Source organism: Toxorhynchites rutilus, chromosome 3 (genome assembly GCF_029784135.1).
Source record: "Toxorhynchites rutilus septentrionalis strain SRP chromosome 3, ASM2978413v1, whole genome shotgun sequence".
NCBI classification, from domain to species: Eukaryota; Metazoa; Arthropoda; class Insecta; order Diptera; family Culicidae; genus Toxorhynchites; species Toxorhynchites rutilus.
Genome location: NC_073746.1, coordinates 204,659,186 through 204,681,890, shown reverse-complemented (window position 1 = coordinate 204,681,890; position 22,705 = coordinate 204,659,186). Strand labels below are relative to the sequence as shown.

At 38.8% G+C, this 22,705-nt stretch overlaps 1 protein-coding gene across 3 annotated transcripts in view; it reads right to left on the bottom strand.

Annotated features, from left to right (window-relative positions):
• Nucleotides 1-568: 568 nt before the first annotated feature.
• Nucleotides 569-22,705, bottom strand: part of LOC129775227 (ras-associated and pleckstrin homology domains-containing protein 1) — an 85,927-nt gene continuing 63,790 nt past the window's right edge. For all 3 annotated transcript variants that reach the window (XM_055779663.1, XM_055779664.1, XM_055779665.1), the window contains 3 exons: nucleotides 20,150-20,997; nucleotides 7,689-8,064; nucleotides 569-7,621 (listed from right to left, as the gene is read on the bottom strand). In XM_055779663.1, the coding sequence (XP_055635638.1) occupies nucleotides 5,852-7,621; nucleotides 7,689-8,064; nucleotides 20,150-20,997 (2,994 nt within the window). In that variant the 3' untranslated portion in view covers nucleotides 569-5,851. The remainder of the gene's footprint in view (nucleotides 7,622-7,688; nucleotides 8,065-20,149; nucleotides 20,998-22,705) is intronic.

The window sequence follows — 22,705 nt, the reverse complement described above, 5'->3', positions numbered from 1 at the left end:
AACACACATTTCTGTATAACTCAGGAACTAATCAAGTAAATGGAATCAAATTTGGCATGGGGAGGTTCAACACTCCTCCCGCTCTCTAAGAAATACTAATTTCTGCATAACTCGGGAGGTAATGAATGTTTTTATGATTTTGAAGCACTGAATGTTTTTATGATTCGACAGTCCTCCCTCTCTTTGAGGACCACTTCAGGCTGCCATACAAATGAAACACAAATTTCTGCATAACTCAAAAACTATTCAAGCAAATGGAGCCAAACTTGCCGTATGAGAGTTTTTAGGTACGGGAAATGTTTCTCTGATGGTTTGACATACCTCCCTCCTCTGAAACGGTGGGGTCTGAATGTGCTACGCATGGCCATGTTCTTGGAGACCACTGTCGATAAGTCGATAAGTCTTAGACGATCAGACCCACCTGACATGGGGAACAGACACTCCTTAGAGCCGCATCTCCATGGTGGAGAGACGCTCAGATATGCCACATTCTCCTCGATGTCATGTGGAATACAATGAACGAAGTGTTGGCTTTTAATACTGTCATCTTACCTTGCAAAGAAACAAGTTCTGTTTTCCATATATATATATTTGACGTTTTCTGCATTACTTCGCATTTGTCACGTTAGAAATAGGATTGCGAAATATTTTACGAATATAGCTTATTTAACGATAAATTCACAAAAATTGAATTACCACCATATTTTGCTCTACCATTCCTGTTCTAGTCATCAGTTTGATATCCGATATTACTTACGCGTTCCGTATTCATTTCTTTGATTCGAGGTTGACTGAACATAGATATTTGCGACGGCTTATTACTTCCACGATGGTCCTGCTCCTACCTCATTTGATGTGTTATACATACTATATTTTAGTTTAAAAGATAAAGGAAGGGAGACATTCTGTTCAGCATACGAGATAAAACATTATTCTAATTCCTTCCGCGTTAGAAAAAAAAAACGATTTACAAGTGGCGAAGGAGGAAGATTCTTTTACAATGTTGGCAATCATTTTCCTCTGCGTTGAGACAATCTAACATTTAGTTGTATCTCAGTGTAAACTTTGCGCTATAAGCAACAATTAGCGGTTGTTTTATGTTTTGCATCTCTTTGTCAATTCGTAATCCAATGCCATTTATTTTCGATATATTTTTTTAATAAAAGCACCAATTTTTAATATTATTACTTTCTTTCTATTCTGTATATTTTATTGTCCAATACGTGGACAGTACAAAATCTTCGTTTCAAAAACTGTGTGTGTGTATATCTTGCCGTAAAAATTTTATCGAGTATAATTATTGTTTCCGGATAAGTTCCATTAAAGACCCCGCCACGAAAGTATTTAGATCCGTGGTAGTATCTCCCTAGCTGATCCCGGATTGTTTAGAGCTAATAGTAGCGTAATCGAAACAAAACACATATAACAAAGTCAAATATAAGTCAACCGCCGATGAGTTGCTTGCTGGCTAACTAATCAGTTGAAAAGTTGAAAGAGACCGTGAATTCAAATAGTCTCTCACTAGTTTCAAATAGTACAAATCGTTTACAACAATAAATATCAGTGTATTTCGCATTCAGCCTATGGCACTCTTTTGTTAAAATAGACATTTTTTTCGAGATATATCTTTTTTATAATTGTCAATGAAGTTGAAGCTAGGAAATCAAATTTTGTACAATATATATATATATATATATATATATATATATATATATATATATATATATATATATATATTCAGCGATATCCCCCAATTGGTGTATCAATAGTACTCGTATAATTATTATAAAAAAAAATGAAATCGATTGATGCTAAATCAGAACAGAGATGAGCTAAATCAATCGTATTTGTTATAGGAGAAGGTTGTCCTAATCCGACCGGTGGCCCTGAACCGACCACCTCTTGGATCTCATTAATGGCGCTATCTACCGAATTTTAGTAGTGTCAAATAAAAGGCGTCACAATGCTTAGAATTTCGTTATATGGTGACCTTTTTTCCTGTTCTTTCAATTCTAGCGTTTTAGCGCCATTTTGTTATCAGTGCTCAAAAGAAGGAAAAAATAGATTTTTGCCCGGTATCGAAAATGAGTTACACGTTCTTTTAGATGGCGAAAAATTGCAAAATCCATAAAAAAAATAAGCTATATACATTGAATGTCCACGACATTCGATTTTTTGAAATAGTCGGGTTAGTCCTGAACCGACTCCCAAAAGGTGTTCCTAAACCGACCCCTAAATAGTGTTCTTAAACCGACCCCCTGTTTTTCGGCCATATTACTGGCTTATAGCAACGGCATACAAAATAAGACAATACATTCCCGATAGCTAGCAACAAGTTGCACCAGCTTGATAATGATGACGTCACTATAATCTAGCTCCATTAATTCAAACATAACAAATGAAAAACACTTTTTTTCAGAATAACATGAGTGCGTAGAATGAATCAGAAAATGTCGAGTTAAGCCATTCACTATGATCATATAAAGCTCTATACAACGGCTTAAACTAATCGTTTACCGTGTATGGTGACGAGATAACAATGACATACTTCCGGAGTGTATCACTTCACGTTTGTGTGTACCGTGATTATAATGAGGTGTCAAACAGTAAAAGAGAGAGGAAAAAAAGAACTAAAACTGAGTAAAGATCATTTTCCAATTTTTCTATAATTTTTCTTAGATATGGGACGAATTTAAGTCAAAAATCCCAAAACGAGATCCGGCGATAGAAGTATCGTCCGGCGGTTAAAGCAATAAAATCAGGATGGTCACTTCGCGCAACCGCACGTGAGTTTGGAATTCCTCGATCAACTTTATTATTACATTGAAATAATAATGAAAATGGAACGCCGAACGAGGAGGAAAGAGCCGTGGGACAGTCGAACGATAAGTTTTTTTTTTTTATCTTCGCTTATTTTTCGTCGGCCTATTTCCGCCACTTTAGTGCCAATCACCGACATCAGGGAGGCGACTCCACCTGTTCCTACCTATCAGACTCAACAACTCATGAGCCGGGCCAACTTCTTTTACTTCCGCTCCGAAGGAAGACGTAACCAGAGATTTTTCGCCTCAGAAAATCCCAACGACGCCAGCTGGGATTGAACCCAGGCCGATCGGATTGTGAGGCTGTTACGCTAACCATACAACCACTGGCGCCGTCTTCAACGATAAGTTGGTAAATATTAAAATTGTGGAGAAAGGCCACAGAATGGTAAATACTATCGTACTAGAAATCTATCGTATATTTCTTTTAACAATTTCAATTCTTGTTTTGAAGGTGTTCAGCGCTGCACAAGAAGCATCTATCGAAAACCACCTTCTGCGTGCGTCAGACAACTGGATGTTGACTGTCCGCCCTCTTGGAATCGAGATGATTTGGCCGGCTTAGAATGGTTTCGCTCTTTCATGTCCTGAAATCCAAAATTATCACTGAGAAAACTTGAAGCCACTAGCTTAGGCAGAACCAGCGCATTTGATCCAACGAATTTGCTGCCTTCTTCGCTAATAACTTTCATGTAATGAATGAAATAAATATCGGACCATGCGATATCTGGAATGTCGATGAAACGGGTGTATCTACAGTGCATAGAACAGTCCATGTTATATCTCGTTGTGATCGGGTCAATCATATCTGCCGAGCGTGGACAATTGGTGACACTTGTTCAAGCTGTATCGGCAAATACGAGTGGATGAATTAATGTAGAGTTATTTCTAGAATTTTTGAAAAACTTTCAAAAACGCTCGTGGCACGAGCTCTGGAGGTTGGAGCTGATGAAAGGAACATAAAAGCCGGATTTGAAGAGCCACTGGAATTCGGCCGATTGATTCGGACATATTCAAAGATAACGATTTAACGCCGAGATCCAACAAGTGTTGATGAAGACGAAAATGAAAATGAAGAGGAAAGAAATGAACCATCACACCAAGCAGAAGAAAATGAAACCATCGACCGATCGTTATTCTGTAGTTCGACAACTGAATCGCTTTCGCCATTCCCGAAAGCTCCACCACGCATTCAGAAGAAGCAAAGAAGTCGTAAGCCAGGACGGACGATGATTTGGCAGATGGTGAAGAAATTGATAAAAATCGAAGAAGAAGAAATACAACGTCGTATCAGTGAGATATCCAAGCAGGATAAACTCCAACAGCAAAAAGAGAAACGCGAATATTTAGAAAATGTGAAAATGGACAATAAAAAGCAACAAGTAGAAAACCCGTGTCGGCCACACATACAGAGCACTGGAGACTGCAACAACCCAATTATGAGAATCTTTGTAACACTAACCTCGAGCCAATCGCGAGTAATCGGTTACATATTACTAACATAGTCGTAAGACAAAAATTGTCAAAATATTGAACTCCCGGCCCTGTCAGGCTAACGCCATATGTGCCTCAATAAAATATATATTTTGGAGGAAAAATAAAAGAAAAAAACAAGAAGTTACAAGAATTGAAAAAGCAGCAGAAAGAAGTTATAAATAAACTTCAAGCAAGAAGCAACGAGAAGAAATGAAGCTAGTAGAACAAGAGAAGAACATAAAAGAGTGAGATTATTGTAATAAATAATAATAAAAAAAAACTATTAAAGGAAAGTAAAATGAAACACGTCAACAAACGTCAAATAATTTCCTTACTGATTGATATTTCGAATAAAGGGAACCCTGAAGTCGTTCGAAAAAATAGGCAATAGAATTGATTGTAGGCGGCTCTCTCATTGTTTATATCGTTTGACACCTTTTTTATATTCACGTTTCACCCAATCTTATCCGTATACCGTATCCGTTTATCTCTAATATTATCTCATTTTCACTCCAACATTACAATCTCTATTTCACTCCAACACCATCTGCTCTTTTACCATTCTTCTTCACGTACGCAAGAGCTATCATTCTCATTTTTGGTCTTTTAGGGGCGTTTTAAATGAACCAGAGGTTGCCATCACCGATTCCAAAATGACATCGGAATAGGATATTCCGTTGTTAAAGTTATCGTTAAAGATATCGCATGGGTGTTCCGTCATCAAATCAGAAGTCAAAGCAAGATTATATTCGACTGCCGTTCGTCAGTTATTTTCACACATTACCTATATAATTGGGGGTGTATGTCATTTCCGGCCAATTGGTAGTAGATTTGCTGCAAAAATAGGGAGTCGGTTCAGGACCACCATTTTTGAACATGTCGAAAAAAGGCACTTCCGATTTGGACTGTTTTCCCCTTTTTTCACACTCAAGAACCTCGAAAGAACCAAGAACCTTTCGACTGGTAGAAAACATAGTTAAGTTATACTATACATTTCAATGCCGAAGTCGTCAAAAAACAATATTTTTTGTGATGAATTGCCATTGCAATTTAGGGGGTCGGATGAGGGCCACCTTCCCCTATTGATTAAATTCATAATTTATTTCCCTTAGACTGTATGTTTGTAAAAAATATATTACTTCTTATTTTATATTATTCTCTTTTAGATTTTAGATTCAATAAATTATGTCACTTTTTTTTAAAGTTCATCACAATCCTCAATGTTCAAATGATTCTGGATCATTATCATGTCATTCGTATTTATGGCGAACTGTACTTTAATTATTCTACATTCAAATTTAACCCGCACACGGAGCCGCGGAATTTTAACTTTGTGGCTAATCCCAGTCTCATTCTTCTCTGTTAAACCAGATCGTATCCAATGAACAAAGCGTATCAACCCTTTTTATTGATACTAAAAAATTACCCTAGCGCTCATCACCATCTATTTACACTTCACGAACATTATCCGGAGAACCATTCTTCGCCAGCGTGCAACAGACGGTCCTCCTCACTGTCATCAGACAGCTGGAGAACCCTATCAGAGCCCAATCTTATAACCTCTGATGGGGCGCCATAGTTGTGAGTTGCGTCTTCTCGCTCCTCTTGGGCGGTGGTGGAGGAGGCCTCTTTTTTATTGATCCAACGACGGCTTGCTGAACAATAGGATAGTTGGGTTCCGCTCCCATATTATTGCCCAAATTTTCATACAAACTATCGGAACCATAATGCTCTTGCACCCAGTGACTTACGTTTGCCGATTCCCTGTAGTAGTGCGACGAATAGCTCTCGTTGGGCATGTCCCGGAATCCGAGAACCTCATGCGGTGTTGTAGCGGGTTCTAGTTTGCATTTCTGAGTAATTTGCCACTTTTTGTTCATCACCCTTTGCAGGTCCTTGAGGAAATCACGCGGAGGGTTGGAAGCGGAATCACTCAACCGCTTTGGTGAGGTGTACGAAGTTGACAGACGTGTCGCTTCCGCCCTTGGCGGTGGAACCGGTGCAGTTGAGTAGATGTCACGAGATGTTCTGCGAGGTGAAGTCGGCATATCGAGAATTTCATCCTCGAAGCAGACTTTCCGCCTCAGTAGCACTGGTGATTCGGCAAATGAAACACTTTTCGCCGGGACTGGTGGCGGAGGTGTTTGGTTCACCGATGACGAGTCTCCGTTGTACGGCGGTGGAGCCTTATATGGAGGGGCTTTCAAGGCGGATGGTTTCATAGTTTTTGAGTATATTGGTTCAATCACAACATTGTTGTTGTTGTTTGTGCCAAGAAGCGGAAGTGTATGACTATTGTATTTCATTATCGAATGCTTAATGCTATTAGTAACTTCGAGACCATCATTTGTAGAAGCAACAGCTTGTGGTGGTATCGTGACACCGGTTGATGCTGTTTGATGATAGCTGTTGGTTTCTTCTTCTACTATCGGTTGAGATTGCACTGATACCACATTTGGTGGCGGCGGCGGTGGCGGCAGCGGCATCTGTAAACTTACTAGCGACATCTGAGATCCACTAAAACTATTATCTAACTCGTTTGGCGGCGGCGGCGGTGGTAGCGAGTCTAGCGATAGTGTAGAACCTGAAAAATTTGTTCCGAGATCATCCGGTGGCGGTGGCAGTGAAAATGTTGAGTCGGTCATACACGAAGGCATTGCTTCCAGCGACGTTATTGGTTTCGTAGGCGTCGGAGGTGCTACGTTAGTTTGTTGAACAGCTATATTGCTACTATTTAGAACTAATGTTGGCACCTGCTGTTGATTTACCGGTGTACCCGGAATACTATTGGTTGGAGTTGGCGTTGATGCTGAAGAACTCATACTTTCGATTGATCCTCGATTGTTTGTGGGTCTTCTTTTCAACGTGCCACTGTTGTTACTTTCTTCGCTTCTCCTTCGACTGTGACGCCTGGTTAGTGTTCCTCCACGCTCCGGGGATGCCGGTGATGGATCATTCAAACGTGTAGTTTCCCCTACCTCCTTCAATTGCCTGGTCATTGAGGTTAGCGGTAGATTTGGCTTCATCGATGGTTTGCGCTTGATTGTACCGGTCGGAAATTCCGAATCGAATCCATTGTTGTCGTCTGACAAACAACCACTCGAGCTGGAGCTTGATGCACGTGACAATCGGCCATTATTATGAACAGGAACTAAATGATTTATGCTACATCCGCTGCTGGTTGTGATATTGCTGCATTGCGATTGAACAGAAGAAATAATACTTCCCATCGATCCACTACGAGCCGAAGACAATTTGTCCAGTTCTTCACGAGCCAGATCTTCCACCAGAGATCTATGGTTATCGAGTATTTTCTTTCCGTACTACAACAGAAGAAAAGAACGTCAGATAAATTCACCAAATCAAATGAACCCATATCACACGACTTACCTTTGTAACCCGGATAGCGGTAACCCATCTTTCCAAAATCGTGGCATCTTCAGCGCAGAGCATTTTCACTGAACGTATGCCTTTTGCACCTGGCGGAACCTTCGGACAGCGCAGTGCGAACGTGAAATCCGTGGGGGCTTTGTGCTTCTTCTTCCACCCGATGCCCCGATAAACCTCATGTCCAGCGAATAGAGCCAGGCACAAAAGGTCCTTCGCAGATCGAGATTTTTGTTCCTTGGGATAATAGTGAAGACCGAAGGCGCGCAACACAAAATGGTACTTCTTCCAGCCTTTTTTGGAATCACTTTTCATATAGAGTGGACCTTCGAGTGGAATTTGACTATTGGTGGAGAAGAACTCGTCCAGGAGCATTGCTCTGAAAAGGAAAAGAAATCAACAATTAATATGTATGCATCGAAACCTATATTTATATTTGGTCCTCATATAAGTTCTTGCTGTTTTCACATTTTTGAACAAGCTTATGCAGGTTGTCAAGGAATTTAATAAAATCATTTTTTTTTATTTTTATTTCATAAAATATTTTTTTATATTTAATTTAATTTAAAAAAAATTAGACACTAGAGAAAATGCAATTTTTAAGTAGAAAATGAAAATTTTAATATTATTGAATATAAGTACCGTGAAGTTCCTCAACCAGTGCATAGTTCCACTCACTCAACATACAATATTGGGGTGGCATTCCGCATTTCGAAACGAGTGATTTTTGTTCGTTTCGATCACTTTTGCCATTATGGATCACGAAGCGAGCTCGAAACGAGTGAAACGAATAAGGCAGTAGTAGAATTTCGAGCAAAGATTGATATTATGTAGCATTGTGTTCGAGCGTTTTTAAGCTCGAAACGAGAACAAATGTCTCGACAAGGAATGGTTGATCGTTGTATAGGAAAGTGCAAATGAGATGTTAATTTTAATACTCAACCTTACATCAAACAAAATTCCAATTGCATTTCCTTTGGTTTTGACGTCTATTTGTACCAGTATGTAAGAATAAATACAATTCCTTTAATTATGTTGCATAATTAATCACTTGTTATTTTAGCACTATGGAATCACAACGAAATACAAAAAGATCAATCACTTCCCATGTGGAACATTTGACGGAGTTCATGGAGGAACATGGGTGTATGAGTACCATCGCTACACCGGGTATTTTGAATTTGTCGAAGAAATATTGCTTTGTTTCATTAAACAATGTTGTATTCAATTCGATCCATTCTTCGCACAAGCTTCTTCATTTCATTGAACTCTGATGAAACTGTTGGTTGAGCCATACCAAGTGAAAAGTTGCATCCTTTATTACATTAATTTAGTACGACCAGAAACCAGAAGGATCAAAACGGCCGCAAATTTTGAAGCTGAAGGAATAGTATAGAAGCACCGCACTGCAACTTGATTGGAACATGGTTGTATCCGAAATATTTCCAAATGCTTCTCGGCTAAGCCTGAAATACTGCCGAAAAGAATAATTATTATCATTTATATCGAAATCCATTTATCATATCCCTCCTATCCGATCGATAAACTTTTACTTAATCACGGCAATTCATACACATACTCTTTACAGATACATGGGCCGAAGGTTGTGCAGCCAATTTACCAAGAGCTGAGGATTGTACCGCTCATGGCAACTCTACACGAGCTGATGATTCTGCCGGCTAGTGACCATTCTATCCTGGATTCCTCGAGTCGAGAAAGACACACCACGCTAGATTTGCGGTACAGACTAGGGGGGCGTTGCTGATTAATGATCAGCTGCATCCCAATAGGAAGTATCCCGTGTCGGGTACACGTACAGAGCATTGGAGACTGCAACATCTCAATTATGAGAACACTTGTAATGCTAACCTCGGGACAACCGCGAGTAATCGGTTACATATTACCAACATAGTTATAAGGCAAATATTGTCGAAATATAGAACTCCCGGCCCCGTCAGGCTGGCACCATATGAGCCTTAATAAAAATATATATTTGGGATAAAAAAATTTATATCGAAGACGTAAATAAGACAAATTCACTCGTTTTCACTTAGCGATAGGGGGTTATCCCTTAGCTACCGCATCATTGGAATAAGCGTGCTCTCTTGTTCACTGTCGCTGTCGTTTCGAAATCTTTACTTTCTAATCACAATTCTAATATAATATCAAATTGGATTTGTTTTTCGATCTTTTTTATCGTTGCAATAGTTTTGCCTTGTTTACCTAAGACAAGACCAGACAACTGGCTTCTTACTCTTCTTCGTCGTCCAAAAACGAAGCCATGACATGAAGATGCCAGAGCTGCCAAATATTATAAAATATCGGATTTTTCAAATTTCTATTTTAATGAATCGTAACATTTGGTTGGTGCGAATTCAATGATTATTGCATATTTTCAAATAGACAATCTCAAAAATATGCTTTAAAAGGATAAAATAAGTCTTTTAAATACCCATATCTATAATATAATCGTTTCCAAAACAAATTTGGGATTTTTTTTTAGCAAATAAATCTAATCTGACAACCGTTACAGCGTTATGCAGATTCTCATTGTCTGAACCAAAACATTCTATCTTATTATATGAGCAGGAATACAACCAAAACAACGTTAGGAAGCCATTTTATTCATACAAAACATAATTCAAAAATAAAAATGAAGTGTAAAGCCTTAAATTGTGAGCGAAGGATGGATACTCATCCTGAGTATAAATTTTATCGGTTCCCTCAAGACAAAAATATTCGGAAAGAATGGATTCAATTTTGCGTGAACAGTGAATTAGAAGTTCCATTCTTTGAAATCAAATCAAGCACAAGAATATGTAGCGTAAGTATTAAAAACTAATTCTAAAACATATCCTAATACTAGCATATATACAGGCTCATTTTGTTGATGGGAAATACAATGAAAATGGAGTTACGAAAATTCCGACCTTAGCTGCATCCGCGAATGAGGAATGGGAAGAGATACAAAGTATTGAGAACAATTATGATTTGGTTGACGTATATGAAGGAGATAAACAACTACAGGAAGAAATATTTCGTTTGAAACATCAAATTTCCAAGCTGAAAAGGTAGTGTGTCAAAAAATATGTTATTTTCTAATATTTTATATTGATGTAACCGTTAATAGAATTGTAAAACAATGGAAGAAAAAATGCGGATATCTGACCTCGAGAATTCGTGGAAAACAACCCTTGAAGAAGCTTTTCAGAGAAGATCAAATTAAGCTATTAACAGGAGAGGTTAAAAAAGTGAAACGTTGGTCCAATGAAACGATTACGGAAAATTTACAAATTCGGTTTGCATGTCAAGGTGGATACGACAAGCTTATTCAAAAAGGCTTCCCGTTCCCATCCACGAGGACTCTACTACGCCAAATTGAAGGAGTTCGTTTCAGTCCTGGTATGTAAATATAATCATATGTCTCATCGCATGTTAATATATGAAATGATATTTTGTAGGTATTCTTGAAGATATATTCGAGCTGCTACAACATAAAGTCTCCACAATGTCGGTTGAAGAAAAGGACTGCGGATTGGTTCTAGACGAAATGAGCATAGACGAGGCAAATGAGTTTTGCCAAAATACGAAGCAGTTTGTTGGAACAACAACGCTTCCTATGTCCCAAATTTTAGCCTGTAAAGCTTTGGTATTCATGCTAGTTGGAATCGCAGCGCGCTGGAAACAGGTGGTTGCTTTCGAGTACACCGGCAACTCTATACAAAAAGAGTTTTTGAAGAATGCTGTATTGTCTGCAGTTTCAAGAGCAGAGGGAATCAGTTTGCGTGTCCATTTTATAACAACAGATTCCGGGTCCGAAAACCAGCGCATGTGGAAGGATTTGGGGATCGATATTCGTCGCAAAAATGAGACATTAAATGCTGCGATACCTCATCCAAACGCTGAGAACAGAATGCTAGAGATCATACCCGATCCCGTACACGTATTTAAAAATACAGTACATGGCTGGTTGAACAATGTCTACCTGAAAGTTCCGGATTGGTATGTTCGTGAAAAAAAGCTAACATCCAATATTGTTCATCGAGACCATTTAACCACAATCGTGAACTCCGAAATAAACAACACGTTGCGGCTTTGTCACAGACTAACGGCCTCGGATGTGTGCTTTGACAACAGAACATCTTCAATAGATAAAATGAAAGTATGCAACGCAACAAAATATTGCAACAGGACGGTGGCTGCAGCATTGAAGTTTCATGCGGAAATACGAGAATTACTGGAGCTTCTTACTACCGCATGCTTCATAGAAGACTTTGCTCGATGGTTCGAGCTTATCAATAATAGGGCAGAAGAAAAAGTATTTTGTTTGAATGATCCTATGAAATATGACGAGGATATCGCTCATCTGAAGACCATGGTGCGGTTAATGTATGATCTCCAAGTAGGACACGGACATTGGAAACCATGGCAAACAAGTGTAATCGTTTGCACGAATGCAATTGTGAGGTTGACAGATCGGCTTTTGCATGAAGGACACCCACAAATATTTACATCGCGGTTCGTCCAAGATTGTCTGGAGAGTCTTTTCTCATTGATTCGTGCAAAGCAACGACGCCCAACTCCATTGCAATTCAGCAATAACTTGAAAATTGTGACTCTTTCGCAATACATGACCGTAGTACCGAATGCTTCGTATACAGCCGATACACAACAACATCTTATTGGATTGATAGATTTGCTATCAAAGCGGCGTGAAGAATGTTCAGCCCAGAAATTGATGGACAATGAAGCAGCATCGACATCATATCGAATTTCAGCTTCATCTAATTCTAGTGATAATGTGGATGATATGAATATTGAATTCGACTATGAGTACACCGTCGATGAAGCGAAAACTTTTCTCGACAGAACAGAACAAAATTCGTTGTTCTATATAGCTGGTTTCATCATCAAAAAAATTATTCAGCGGGAAAGAACATGTCAGCAGTGTAACAAGAGATTGGTAGTCAGCAAAACACAACCTAGATTGTATCAACCGTCTCTTTTTTCATATTTGCGAGCTACAGCTTTTAACTCTCCCATCTGCATAGTGAATGATGAGACTTTTAATTTCTTCTTAGCAATGGAAATTCTATTCCGAAATATGAAATCGCATTTGGAACCTAACGAAGCTGATTTGCCGAAGAAAATGGCAGGAGAAATGTATGTTTTGCCATCCACTTTATTCCATTGTGAAAAAACAAGGAATGACATTATTATAAAAAATTTATATCTTTTCGTTTAAAAAGCGGAGAAAACAAAAAAACAAGGAAACGAAAATTTGATAGCAGGAGCATGGCATGGTAGAAATAAAATATATTAGTATCAGAAACCAAATAGATTATTATTAAACTAAACTTATGTCTATTTCCATTTTAGTGTTGTCCGAAAACTCATTTTTTCCACTTTTTCCCAAAAATGACTTTTTCAAAAAATCATAACTTTTGAACCTCTGAACCGATTCAGATGATCAATAAATCTAATTGAAGCCAATGAGGTAGATTTTTAATAGAAAAAATATTGAAAAAAGTATTGAACTTGGAAAGAGGGTTCTAGAGAGGTGTTTTTTTCGTTTTAGAGTCATTATTTTGTAAATTTAACATGTTTTAAGTCTTCGTTCAATATTCTTATGTGACTAGACTAGACCTATGCGACTAGAATCCTATCTTTCCGGTAAGTGTGATATTTTTTCAAAAAAGATTGGCTTATTGGCTTCAATTTAATATGTCGATCATCTCAATCAGTTCAGTAGTTCAAATGTAATAAATTTTTGCAAAAAATTATTTTTGGATAAGAGTGGAAAAATGATTTTACGGACGACCGGTTAACTTTGAAAAGTCACTCAAAAACACAAAAAAGCCTATCTGATATCGAGATATGTTATGTAATAAATCCTCAGCTTTCAAGAAAAAACATAAAATATAAAAACATAAAAACAAAAAACATAAAAATAACAACTACAATCAATAGTTACGAAAACAAAATTCGATTTCTTGGCAAGCCTAATATTTTTCCAAAAAAGATTAATTGGCTTCAATTTGATATATCGATCATCTAAATCGGTTCAGTGATTCAAAAGTTATGAATTTTTAAAAAAGGCACTTTTAGGAAAAAGTTGAAAAAAATGATTTTTCGGACCACCCTAAAATAAGAAAAGGTCACCCTAACGAAAAAAAAAAAATACGGGTCTAATATTTTGCAATAAAGAAAGAAACTACCACTTTTCATGGAAATCTGAGGAGCACTATATCGGTTTGACATGAAATGGATGTATATATATATATATATATATATATATATATATATATATATATATATATATATATATATATATATATATATATATATATATATATATATATATATATATATATATATATATATATATATATATATATATATATATATATATATATATATAAATTTTTCAATTCAATCAAAATATAGTAACAAAATAATTAGGTAAAACGTGTATACAATTCCTTCACATTTCCTCTAAACTAAGTATCGTAATATCAATTAAATTCATTTTTTTTCTAAATTCAATACAAACCCAACGTAATTTATTTTTATTGGCAACACTGGAAAAATCGACTTTGTTTACAAAATTTATCGAAATCGACCAATCAGAAATCAGAACGACTGACAGAAATTTGGTCCGTATCAGACAGAAATTTGGTCCGTAAAAGACCCCCTATTGTCTGATCTTATCTTAGTTGTTTACGAACCCAAAAATTTGACATTTCTCTTCGTAACAAATTTTGCTCGAAATCTAGTACATTTATCGTACTAGATTAATAATTAACGAAGCTATCGTTCCAGATAAGTAGAGAAATGGAAACTTAAATATTTTTCATATAAAGTTTTCAACAGAATTTTCATTTTAGGTACAAAAATGTCGAAATTCTCTTGGAAGAAGTTGAGAAACACGATCGGTTCCAGCTTTCACAAATCGATAATGAGGAGTTCCTAGTTTCAGTCACGTAAGATTATACCGTCGCGAGCATCGGTACCATCGGTTCACAACGGAGAGTTTTGGGCGTTTCTTCACCATCAACAGGTAGTGAGGCGACTCGGTGTTAGCGCCTGAATAGATTCTAATGTCAGTTATGTTCGAAAAATTACGACTGTCTGTCTATCAGAGCATGATCGATCTGAGATTTTGTTTGATGACCTTCATGTGTATTGTTGGTGGAATTTGCGTTGAAAAAAGGTACTGCGTACGGCCATATTCTTAGAGGTGACGAAATCGATTAGTCTTGGGCTTTTTTCATACTAATACATACTATATACATACTAATTACAGGTTTGAGCTCCTTCTCTTTACCGATCTGAGCTTTGAAATCTCCGATGATGATCTTGATGTCATGTTTTGGTTGGTTGGCCACACTCCAATCACACGCTCCTGCATATTGCTGAAAGCTGTACCTAGCTCGTTTGTGTTGCCTCAGCTCTGATAGATGGTATGATCAATCCTACTATCTCGCAGAAGAACCATAGTGATACTGCTGTTCTACATCCGGAATACCACCAGGACTGGGCAAAGAAGCCTAGAACGGATCAATTCGCTTAGATGAGCTGTTTCCGCGTTTTTGTGCCTGTCGACGGCTTTGAGCGCATGGTGGCTGCAACTAGGTAATAATCCAAACCAATATTCTCCGAACTCCAGATGACGTTGCGATTTGATTTGACGATTTCATTCGGTTTTGGTAGCCTATTTTTATCATAAATTGTCGGTACGTTCCTTATCTTCATCATCAAAATCATTATTTTTATTAGGTCGTGAAGAAAGTTATATTGTAAACTTGATTATATTGTAAACGATGTATTTTGAAATAAAATTTGCTTATAATCCGGTAATGTTATATGTCACTAGCTAACCCGGCAAACTTCGTCCCGCCCATTTACTTGATTAATTCTCGAGTAATGCAGCAATTTGTGTTTTATTTGTATGGCAGCCACCCCTAAGAAAGGGGGGAGGGGTATCTAACCACCATAGAAACATTCATTGCACCCTAAAGTTTCCATATGCCTAATTTGGTTTAATTTGCTTGATTAATTCTCGGGTAATGCAAAAATTTGTGTCTCATTTGTACGGCAGCCCCCTCTAAGAGAGGGGGAAGGAGTATCTTAACACCATAGAAACATTTATTGCATCCTAAAACCTCCACATGCCAAATTTGGTTTCATTTGCTTGATTAATTCTCGAGTAATGCAGAAATTTGTGTTTCATTTGTATGGCAGCCCCCCCTTTGAGTGGGGGAAGGACTGTCTAACCATCATAGAAACATTTATTGCACCCTAAAACTTTCACATGCCAACTTTGGTTTCGTTTGATTGCTTAATTTCCGAGTAATGCAAAAAATTGTGTTTCATTTGTATGGCAGCCCCCTCTAAGAGAGGGGGAAGGGGGGAAGGAGTATCTTATCACCATAGAAACATTTATTGCATCCTAAAACCTCCACATGCCAACTTTGGTTTCGTTTGCTTGGTTAATTTCCGAGTAATGCAGAAATTTGTTTTTCATTTGTATGGCAGCCCCCCCTTAGAGAGGGGGGAGGGGTCTCAAAATATCACGAAAACCTTCCCCGGCCCCAAAAACCCCTACATACCAATTTTCATGTCGATCGGTTCAGTAGTTTCCGAGTCTGTAAGAATCAGACAGACAGACAGACATCACTCCATTTTTATATATATAGATAGAAGATAGATTTTGAAGCACATTTTTCGCTCTATTTATTCATTGTAGTGATTTTGTTTAAAAAATAATTGTTCCACTTTTTTTCAGGGCTTCAAACAGCGTGGAGAAAAGGCAAATTCGCACGATTTTCTTGTTCCTGTTCAATCTAGGCCGAGTAGCAGCAGAGACAGCTCGCGATATCAACGACGCGTTTGGCCCAGGGACCACTACCGGCACAATGGTGGTTCAATAAATTCCGCAGCAGTGAAGAAAGCCTTGAAGATGACGAGCGTAGTAATCGGCTATTCGATGTTGACTACGACCAACTGAGAGCTTTAGTAAACGCCAATCCACGCACTCGAACAGTTGTGCGTGGATTTGGCTTGCTGCAGAATTGGATGTGACGCCTATGACAATTTCCAACCACTTGAAAGAGATAGGGAAGTCAAAAAAAACTCGATAAATGGGTGCTACAAGAACTGAACGAAAAAAAAATCGTCGTTTTGCGGTGTCTTCTGCGCTCTTTTTGCGCAACAATAACGACCCATTCTTCGAACGAATTGTGACGTGTGATGAGAAATGGATCCTCTACGACAATCGACGATGTTCGGCTCAGTGGATGGACTTCACCAAAAGAAGGTTATGGTGACTGTTTGGTGGTCTGTAGCCGGTGTCATCCATCACAGCTTTCTGAATCCGGGCGAATCGATTACAGCGGAGAACAAATCGACGAAATGCACCAGAAGCTCCGACGTATGTGCCAGAGATTGGTCAATATGAAGGGACCAATTCTCCTCCACGACAACGCCCTGCCGCACGTCGCACAACCGACCCTGCAGAAGTTGAACGAATTGGGCTACGAGACTTTGCCTCATCCAGCTTAATCACCGGACCTCTCACACACCGACTAGCACTTTTTCAAGTATCTCGACAACTTCCTCCAAGACTATGCAATGAACATCTTCAAAGCTTTCGTGGCCTCCAAAGAGCCGGACTTCTACTCAAGCGGCATAAATAAATTCATTTCTCGTTGGCAGAAATGTGTTGATTGTAATGGTTCTTATTTCGATAAATAACGTTTATTCTAAGTGGAGTCATGTTTGTTTAAATTTAATGGTTAAAAAGACGGGTGGGTAATGTCTGGGACATAACCGGAGTGACGTAGGACTATACAAAGGGAACAGCTTTTGTTAAATATATATTTTAAATATATTGTTTTATTTTCTTCTCCTACGTGAATACCTACCTATCTACCTGAAAAATGGATTAGTTTACTGTTTACTCTTTATGAACATGTTGATGGTTCTGAAAAGAACCTTTGGTGTTGTGTTTTTGTTATCACTCGATATTCCCATCTTGTTCGGTTAAACCTTCCTGTTTAGCTATTGCGTTTGCCACTCGCCACAGCTTTCACAGTTGGAAAATTTCTTCCTATCCAGCTTGTACATGTTGTTCAGTAAATTACATTTAATGCGACGTGCCGGAGAAACACTTTGCCACTCACTGAAACTAATTGTTGCCTTGATGAGCGCCGAACCGAAGCTGCTCTGTTCTTGATGCGGGTTTTCTGATTGTCTTGAGCAGCTTTGCAAGCCAACTCGAGCACTCCGACGGCCGAAACTCTATAATCGCTGTTAGGTATACTGGTGCTCCGGCACCAATCCGTTCGGCCTAGTTACCCTTGCGGAGCAATCAGTGAATGCGACCAACAGGGAACTAGAGACCTGCACGGTTCGAGTGAGACTTTGCCTTTCCCTTAACTTGTCCTCCTTTGTTACGTCCACGATGCCGATGCCGTACAACCACACGGGTTTACGGTTTGAAAGAAAATACGATATTTTTTTGGGGTCCGCGTGTTTTATACTCTAGCGGTACACACTCACAGAATAGAGACAAATCGGCAGACTCAGCCAGAGGGGCGAGTCCAACGAGACGAACGAATGAGCGTTAAAAGGGAGCGATGGCAAAAAAATACATTCATTACGATTTGTTCGCTCGTTGGATTCACATGCAGGCTAAAAAGGGTCCTTTTCAGGATCACAAAATTATCTTCAATCTAAAGAGTTTATTGTTTTGTTATCACTCGATATCCCCATCTTGTTCGGCTAAACCTTTCTGTTTAGCGATTGCGTTTGCCACTCGCCACAGCTTTCACAGTTGGAAAATTTCATCCCATCCAGCTTTGTGACATGTTGTACAGTAAATCACATTCAATGCGACGTGTCAAAGCGCCACTCAGTGTCGCATTGGAGGCGATTTTAACCTGTAATTGAACATTTGCGATGACAGTGGTACAGTGTCGACTTTCAATGTGGGGTCATAATTTGGATCTCTATGTTTACAAAAATGTCCAACTAAATAAGTCGCATTACATGTCCGTCCAATTAGCTAACTGTCGAACTAATTGTAAATTGCTGTACTTTCAATCTGGAAACAATTTAAGAATTGGTGAAAATTGAATAATCAGGAAAGTCCCCAACTATCAATAAGCTCAGAACAACTGCCAAATTCACATACTCATCAGATCCTGGCAAACAAATTATGAAAAAATCAATTTGTGTTTTATTTTTATTTTAGATAATGTTTTAGAAAGCATTGAACTGTATTTCGTAAACTCTTTTTTGGAAGGTTTAATGGCCCTGAAAAGCGCCTTGTTTTATGGAATGGTTCCAATTTAGACAACTTAGTACTCGTGGTTTCGAAAAGAACCATTTCGAATGCCCTCGATGCCGCCTTGTTCTGGATTTGCCACCAAAGCAGTTTGTATAAAGAACAAACTTTTTTCTTCTGCTACCTGATGCCGTTTTGCGATTGCGTTTGCCACTCGCCACTCGCTGCAACTGCCTGTTGTCTTGATGTCCACCGAACCAAATGTGTTCTGTTCCGAATGCGGGTTTTCTTATCGTCGCGAGCAGCTTTGCCAGCTAACTCGATCACTTCGGCGGCCGAAACTAAACACGGTTCGAGCGGGATTTTGCCTTTCCCTTCATTTTTCCTCCTTTACCATGTCCAGACATGGCTGCTTGGGTTGGTTTGTTGATGTGTTGTGATGCGAACCGATGTGGTGTACGGTTTGAATGAGAATGATCGTTACGGCAGCGGAGCGGGGATTATAAAGCTGACTGGCTGGCTCGAGAATTACGCATGTGTGAGACTGCGACCAATGTTTCGTTCATTTTTTTCTTTTTCTTTTCCAATCGAGCTTCATTCTATTTCGCTGCTGCTCTGGTTGCCCGTTTTGGTCGGTACGATTTGAGGAGCACAAAATGGACCAATCAAAAATGGGCACATAGTGCATTTTGACCACGCTTGATATTTCACAATTATTCAATTATTTATCTCAAGAAAAATGAAATGTTATTCGTTATGATAGATGCGTAGATATATTTCCTATCAATTGATGCAAAAACCTTTGCGATCTATTGAGAAATGCTCGAGTTATAAGCGTTCCAAATCTTGCATTTTTTCCTACTTGTTCAGTGCCTAGATTTCCATTTCACCCCCTATATCTTCCGGTTAGACGTAGTCCTACGTCAAAACCGCAAGAACTTTCTTTACAACCTAATAGAATGTCTCAACCAATATCTGCATGTTGTTTCCAACAGAGCACGATTGCCATAAGTCATAACAAAAATTCTGAAACTCGAAATGTTTGTCATAGTAAAAAAATGATTAAAAATAACTCAAGCCTGCTTTACAAATGCGCCATTTGTTGAAAAACAGCAAACACCTTTTCAAGATTCTAATATGTGATGATCTATAGATAAAACTGATATCATTATACCTTGTGTGTTCATCGTGGTCACTCCCTGGTGCCATCTGTGTTCCAGGAAGGAATAGCTCAGGAGATTTAAACAGAAACACCTTATCCGGGCGCTGTAGGAACATTACCCTATTTTTTGAATCTCTACTCCACATCATCAAGTTATCAACCAGAAGCTCATGATCCTCGAACAAACGTTCCATCTGGTATTCCGGCAGGTGTTCAACGATAGCCCAGTTTGGCTCCATTTGCACGTGATTTTTATCGGCCAGCAACCGAGTGACATGCCCGCAAATCATCGTTTCATCTACGAGCAGTGACTTTGACGCCCCATCAGCCGAGAAAGCTTTTACGAAAAGGCGCCTCACGGTAGCTTGCTCCAGCTTCTGTAGCGCCAGATGAATTTTAGCCTGTTTTCCCGTGTCCAAAGCACCTTGGTTACCTTGGTGAGGATTTTTCGTGTGCGAACTAACGCTACTGGACGCGGATGACTCACTCGACATGAGCGAAACAGTATCGCTGAAGGCGGAATCATTGTCCGGGCTGTCAGTTCTCGGCTCGCGCAAAGAACTTATGCTTGCGGTACTGTCCGGAACACTACTACAGCCGCTCTCGGAAGAAATCGTTGTATTTGTGGCAGCAGAAATGGTTGAATTGCTCCGACTGTGGCTCCTGCCTTGTCGTAGTTCACCACGCTGTTCCAACAGGTTAAGCTCGCCCAGGATTGCATCCAGCTCGGCTTCGTGTGTTTCCTCTAGGTTCGCCATCGAGAAGCGATATGAGTCGGTACGTTCGGTTGAAATGTTACTTTTCGGGCGCAGTCTGGCGGCCACAGACGATGAAACGATTGGGTTGGAAATCTCTAGACCCTGAAAGAAAATAAATAAAAGTGGGTTTAAGTATAGAATATATTTTTCTAACTGAATAATATACAAAGATAATTTCCTTTTGATGAGTTTTTTGAATCTATCCATTCTTGAAAGCATCGTGTACAATATTGTGGATTGCACTTAAATCCCAAAGATTTTCTTCTCCTTTTTGAAAGTTTAATTGCACTTCACGTAAAATGACCAATTCACGTTGGTGCTGTCCATCGACAACAGAAGAAGTTTGTTCAAAGATTGCCATTTTCAAAAACTACAAGTTCATCTGATGCTTGAGAGAGTCGCAAAAATGTAATTTAACGAATTACCAACTCCTTCTCCTCTACATCCCTACAATCTGGCATTCAGATCCATCTACAACCTCTTTATATTCTTGTTTAAAGAATCGTTGCGTGTTGCATTTTTCAATCATGATTCCACTCATGTTAACTTGCACCGGTCGAAATACGGATCAGCTGGATTATTCCATGTAAGTTTTCTTAAAGCAAATAAAAAAAAATCTGCGCCCGTTCGATCGGCAAGACATGGACAACGAAACAAACGAGCAGTACAATATCTTCAAAGCATGAATATCGGTGAATTCGTACGCATGACGGCGAATGAATTCCAGCACAGAAAAAGCTTTGACGATCATTACACGCCCACGTCATCGTTGAATCTGAGCTTCGTATCCATCCTGCCTCCGAGATCACAGATTGATGATGTATTTTTTTCTATCTCATCTGTTTATTTTATTTTATGTTGTGCAATTAAAACAAATTTAACAGGGTGTTGACTGAAAACTCGAAAAAAATCCTTGATATTCTCTGATTTTCCAGTAATTTTTAAATGAAATTTATGAACGTCTGTCGATATCTCTGTCGAAAATCAATTGTTTGAGATTTTTGATTGAGTTAAACCAGCTATACTCAAACTGTGGTCAACGGGGCACGTTTTCATGAAATATATTAAACTCCGCCTGTTTTCAATTTATTGAGATCTACAAGCTATTGTGATCTCACAGGATTCAAGATTCGTCAGTCGTATAGTTAGCGACTAGACGGCAGCGAGGCTTTCCAAATGGCCTTTCTCAAGGCCGAGTCTTTTTCATGGCTGAAGGCGAATAATCTGTGCAATTCTGAAGCCTCTATAATTCAAACCATGATCATTTTATAAATGATAGATATCGCACACATTGATGCAATTTTGTTCGGTTTGCATCGTTTTCCATGTCGTCTGGTGTTTATGTATTTTTGAACCATATCATTTCGGCATCTGTACTGGAGTGCTACTGATAAATCGTGAATTACTCATTGATGATTTTTTTCCGATCGTTCAATATCATAAATCAGACCGGACCAAGTGACATTTTTATGATTTCGAGAAAAATGAGCTTGACGTTTGATGGGATTCAATCATGATTCCACTCATGTTAACTTGCACCGGTCGAAATACGGATCAACTGGATTATTCCATGTAAGTTTTCTTAAAGCAAATAAAAAAAATCTGCGCCCGTTCGATCGGCAAGACATGGACAACGAAACAAACGAGCAGTACAATATCTTCAAAGCATGAATATCGGTGAATTCGTACCGCATGACGGTGAATGAATTCCAGCACAGAAAAAGCTTTGACGATCATTACACGCCCACGTCATCGTTGAATCTGAGCTTCGTATCCATCCTGCCTCCGAGATCACAGATTGATGATGTAT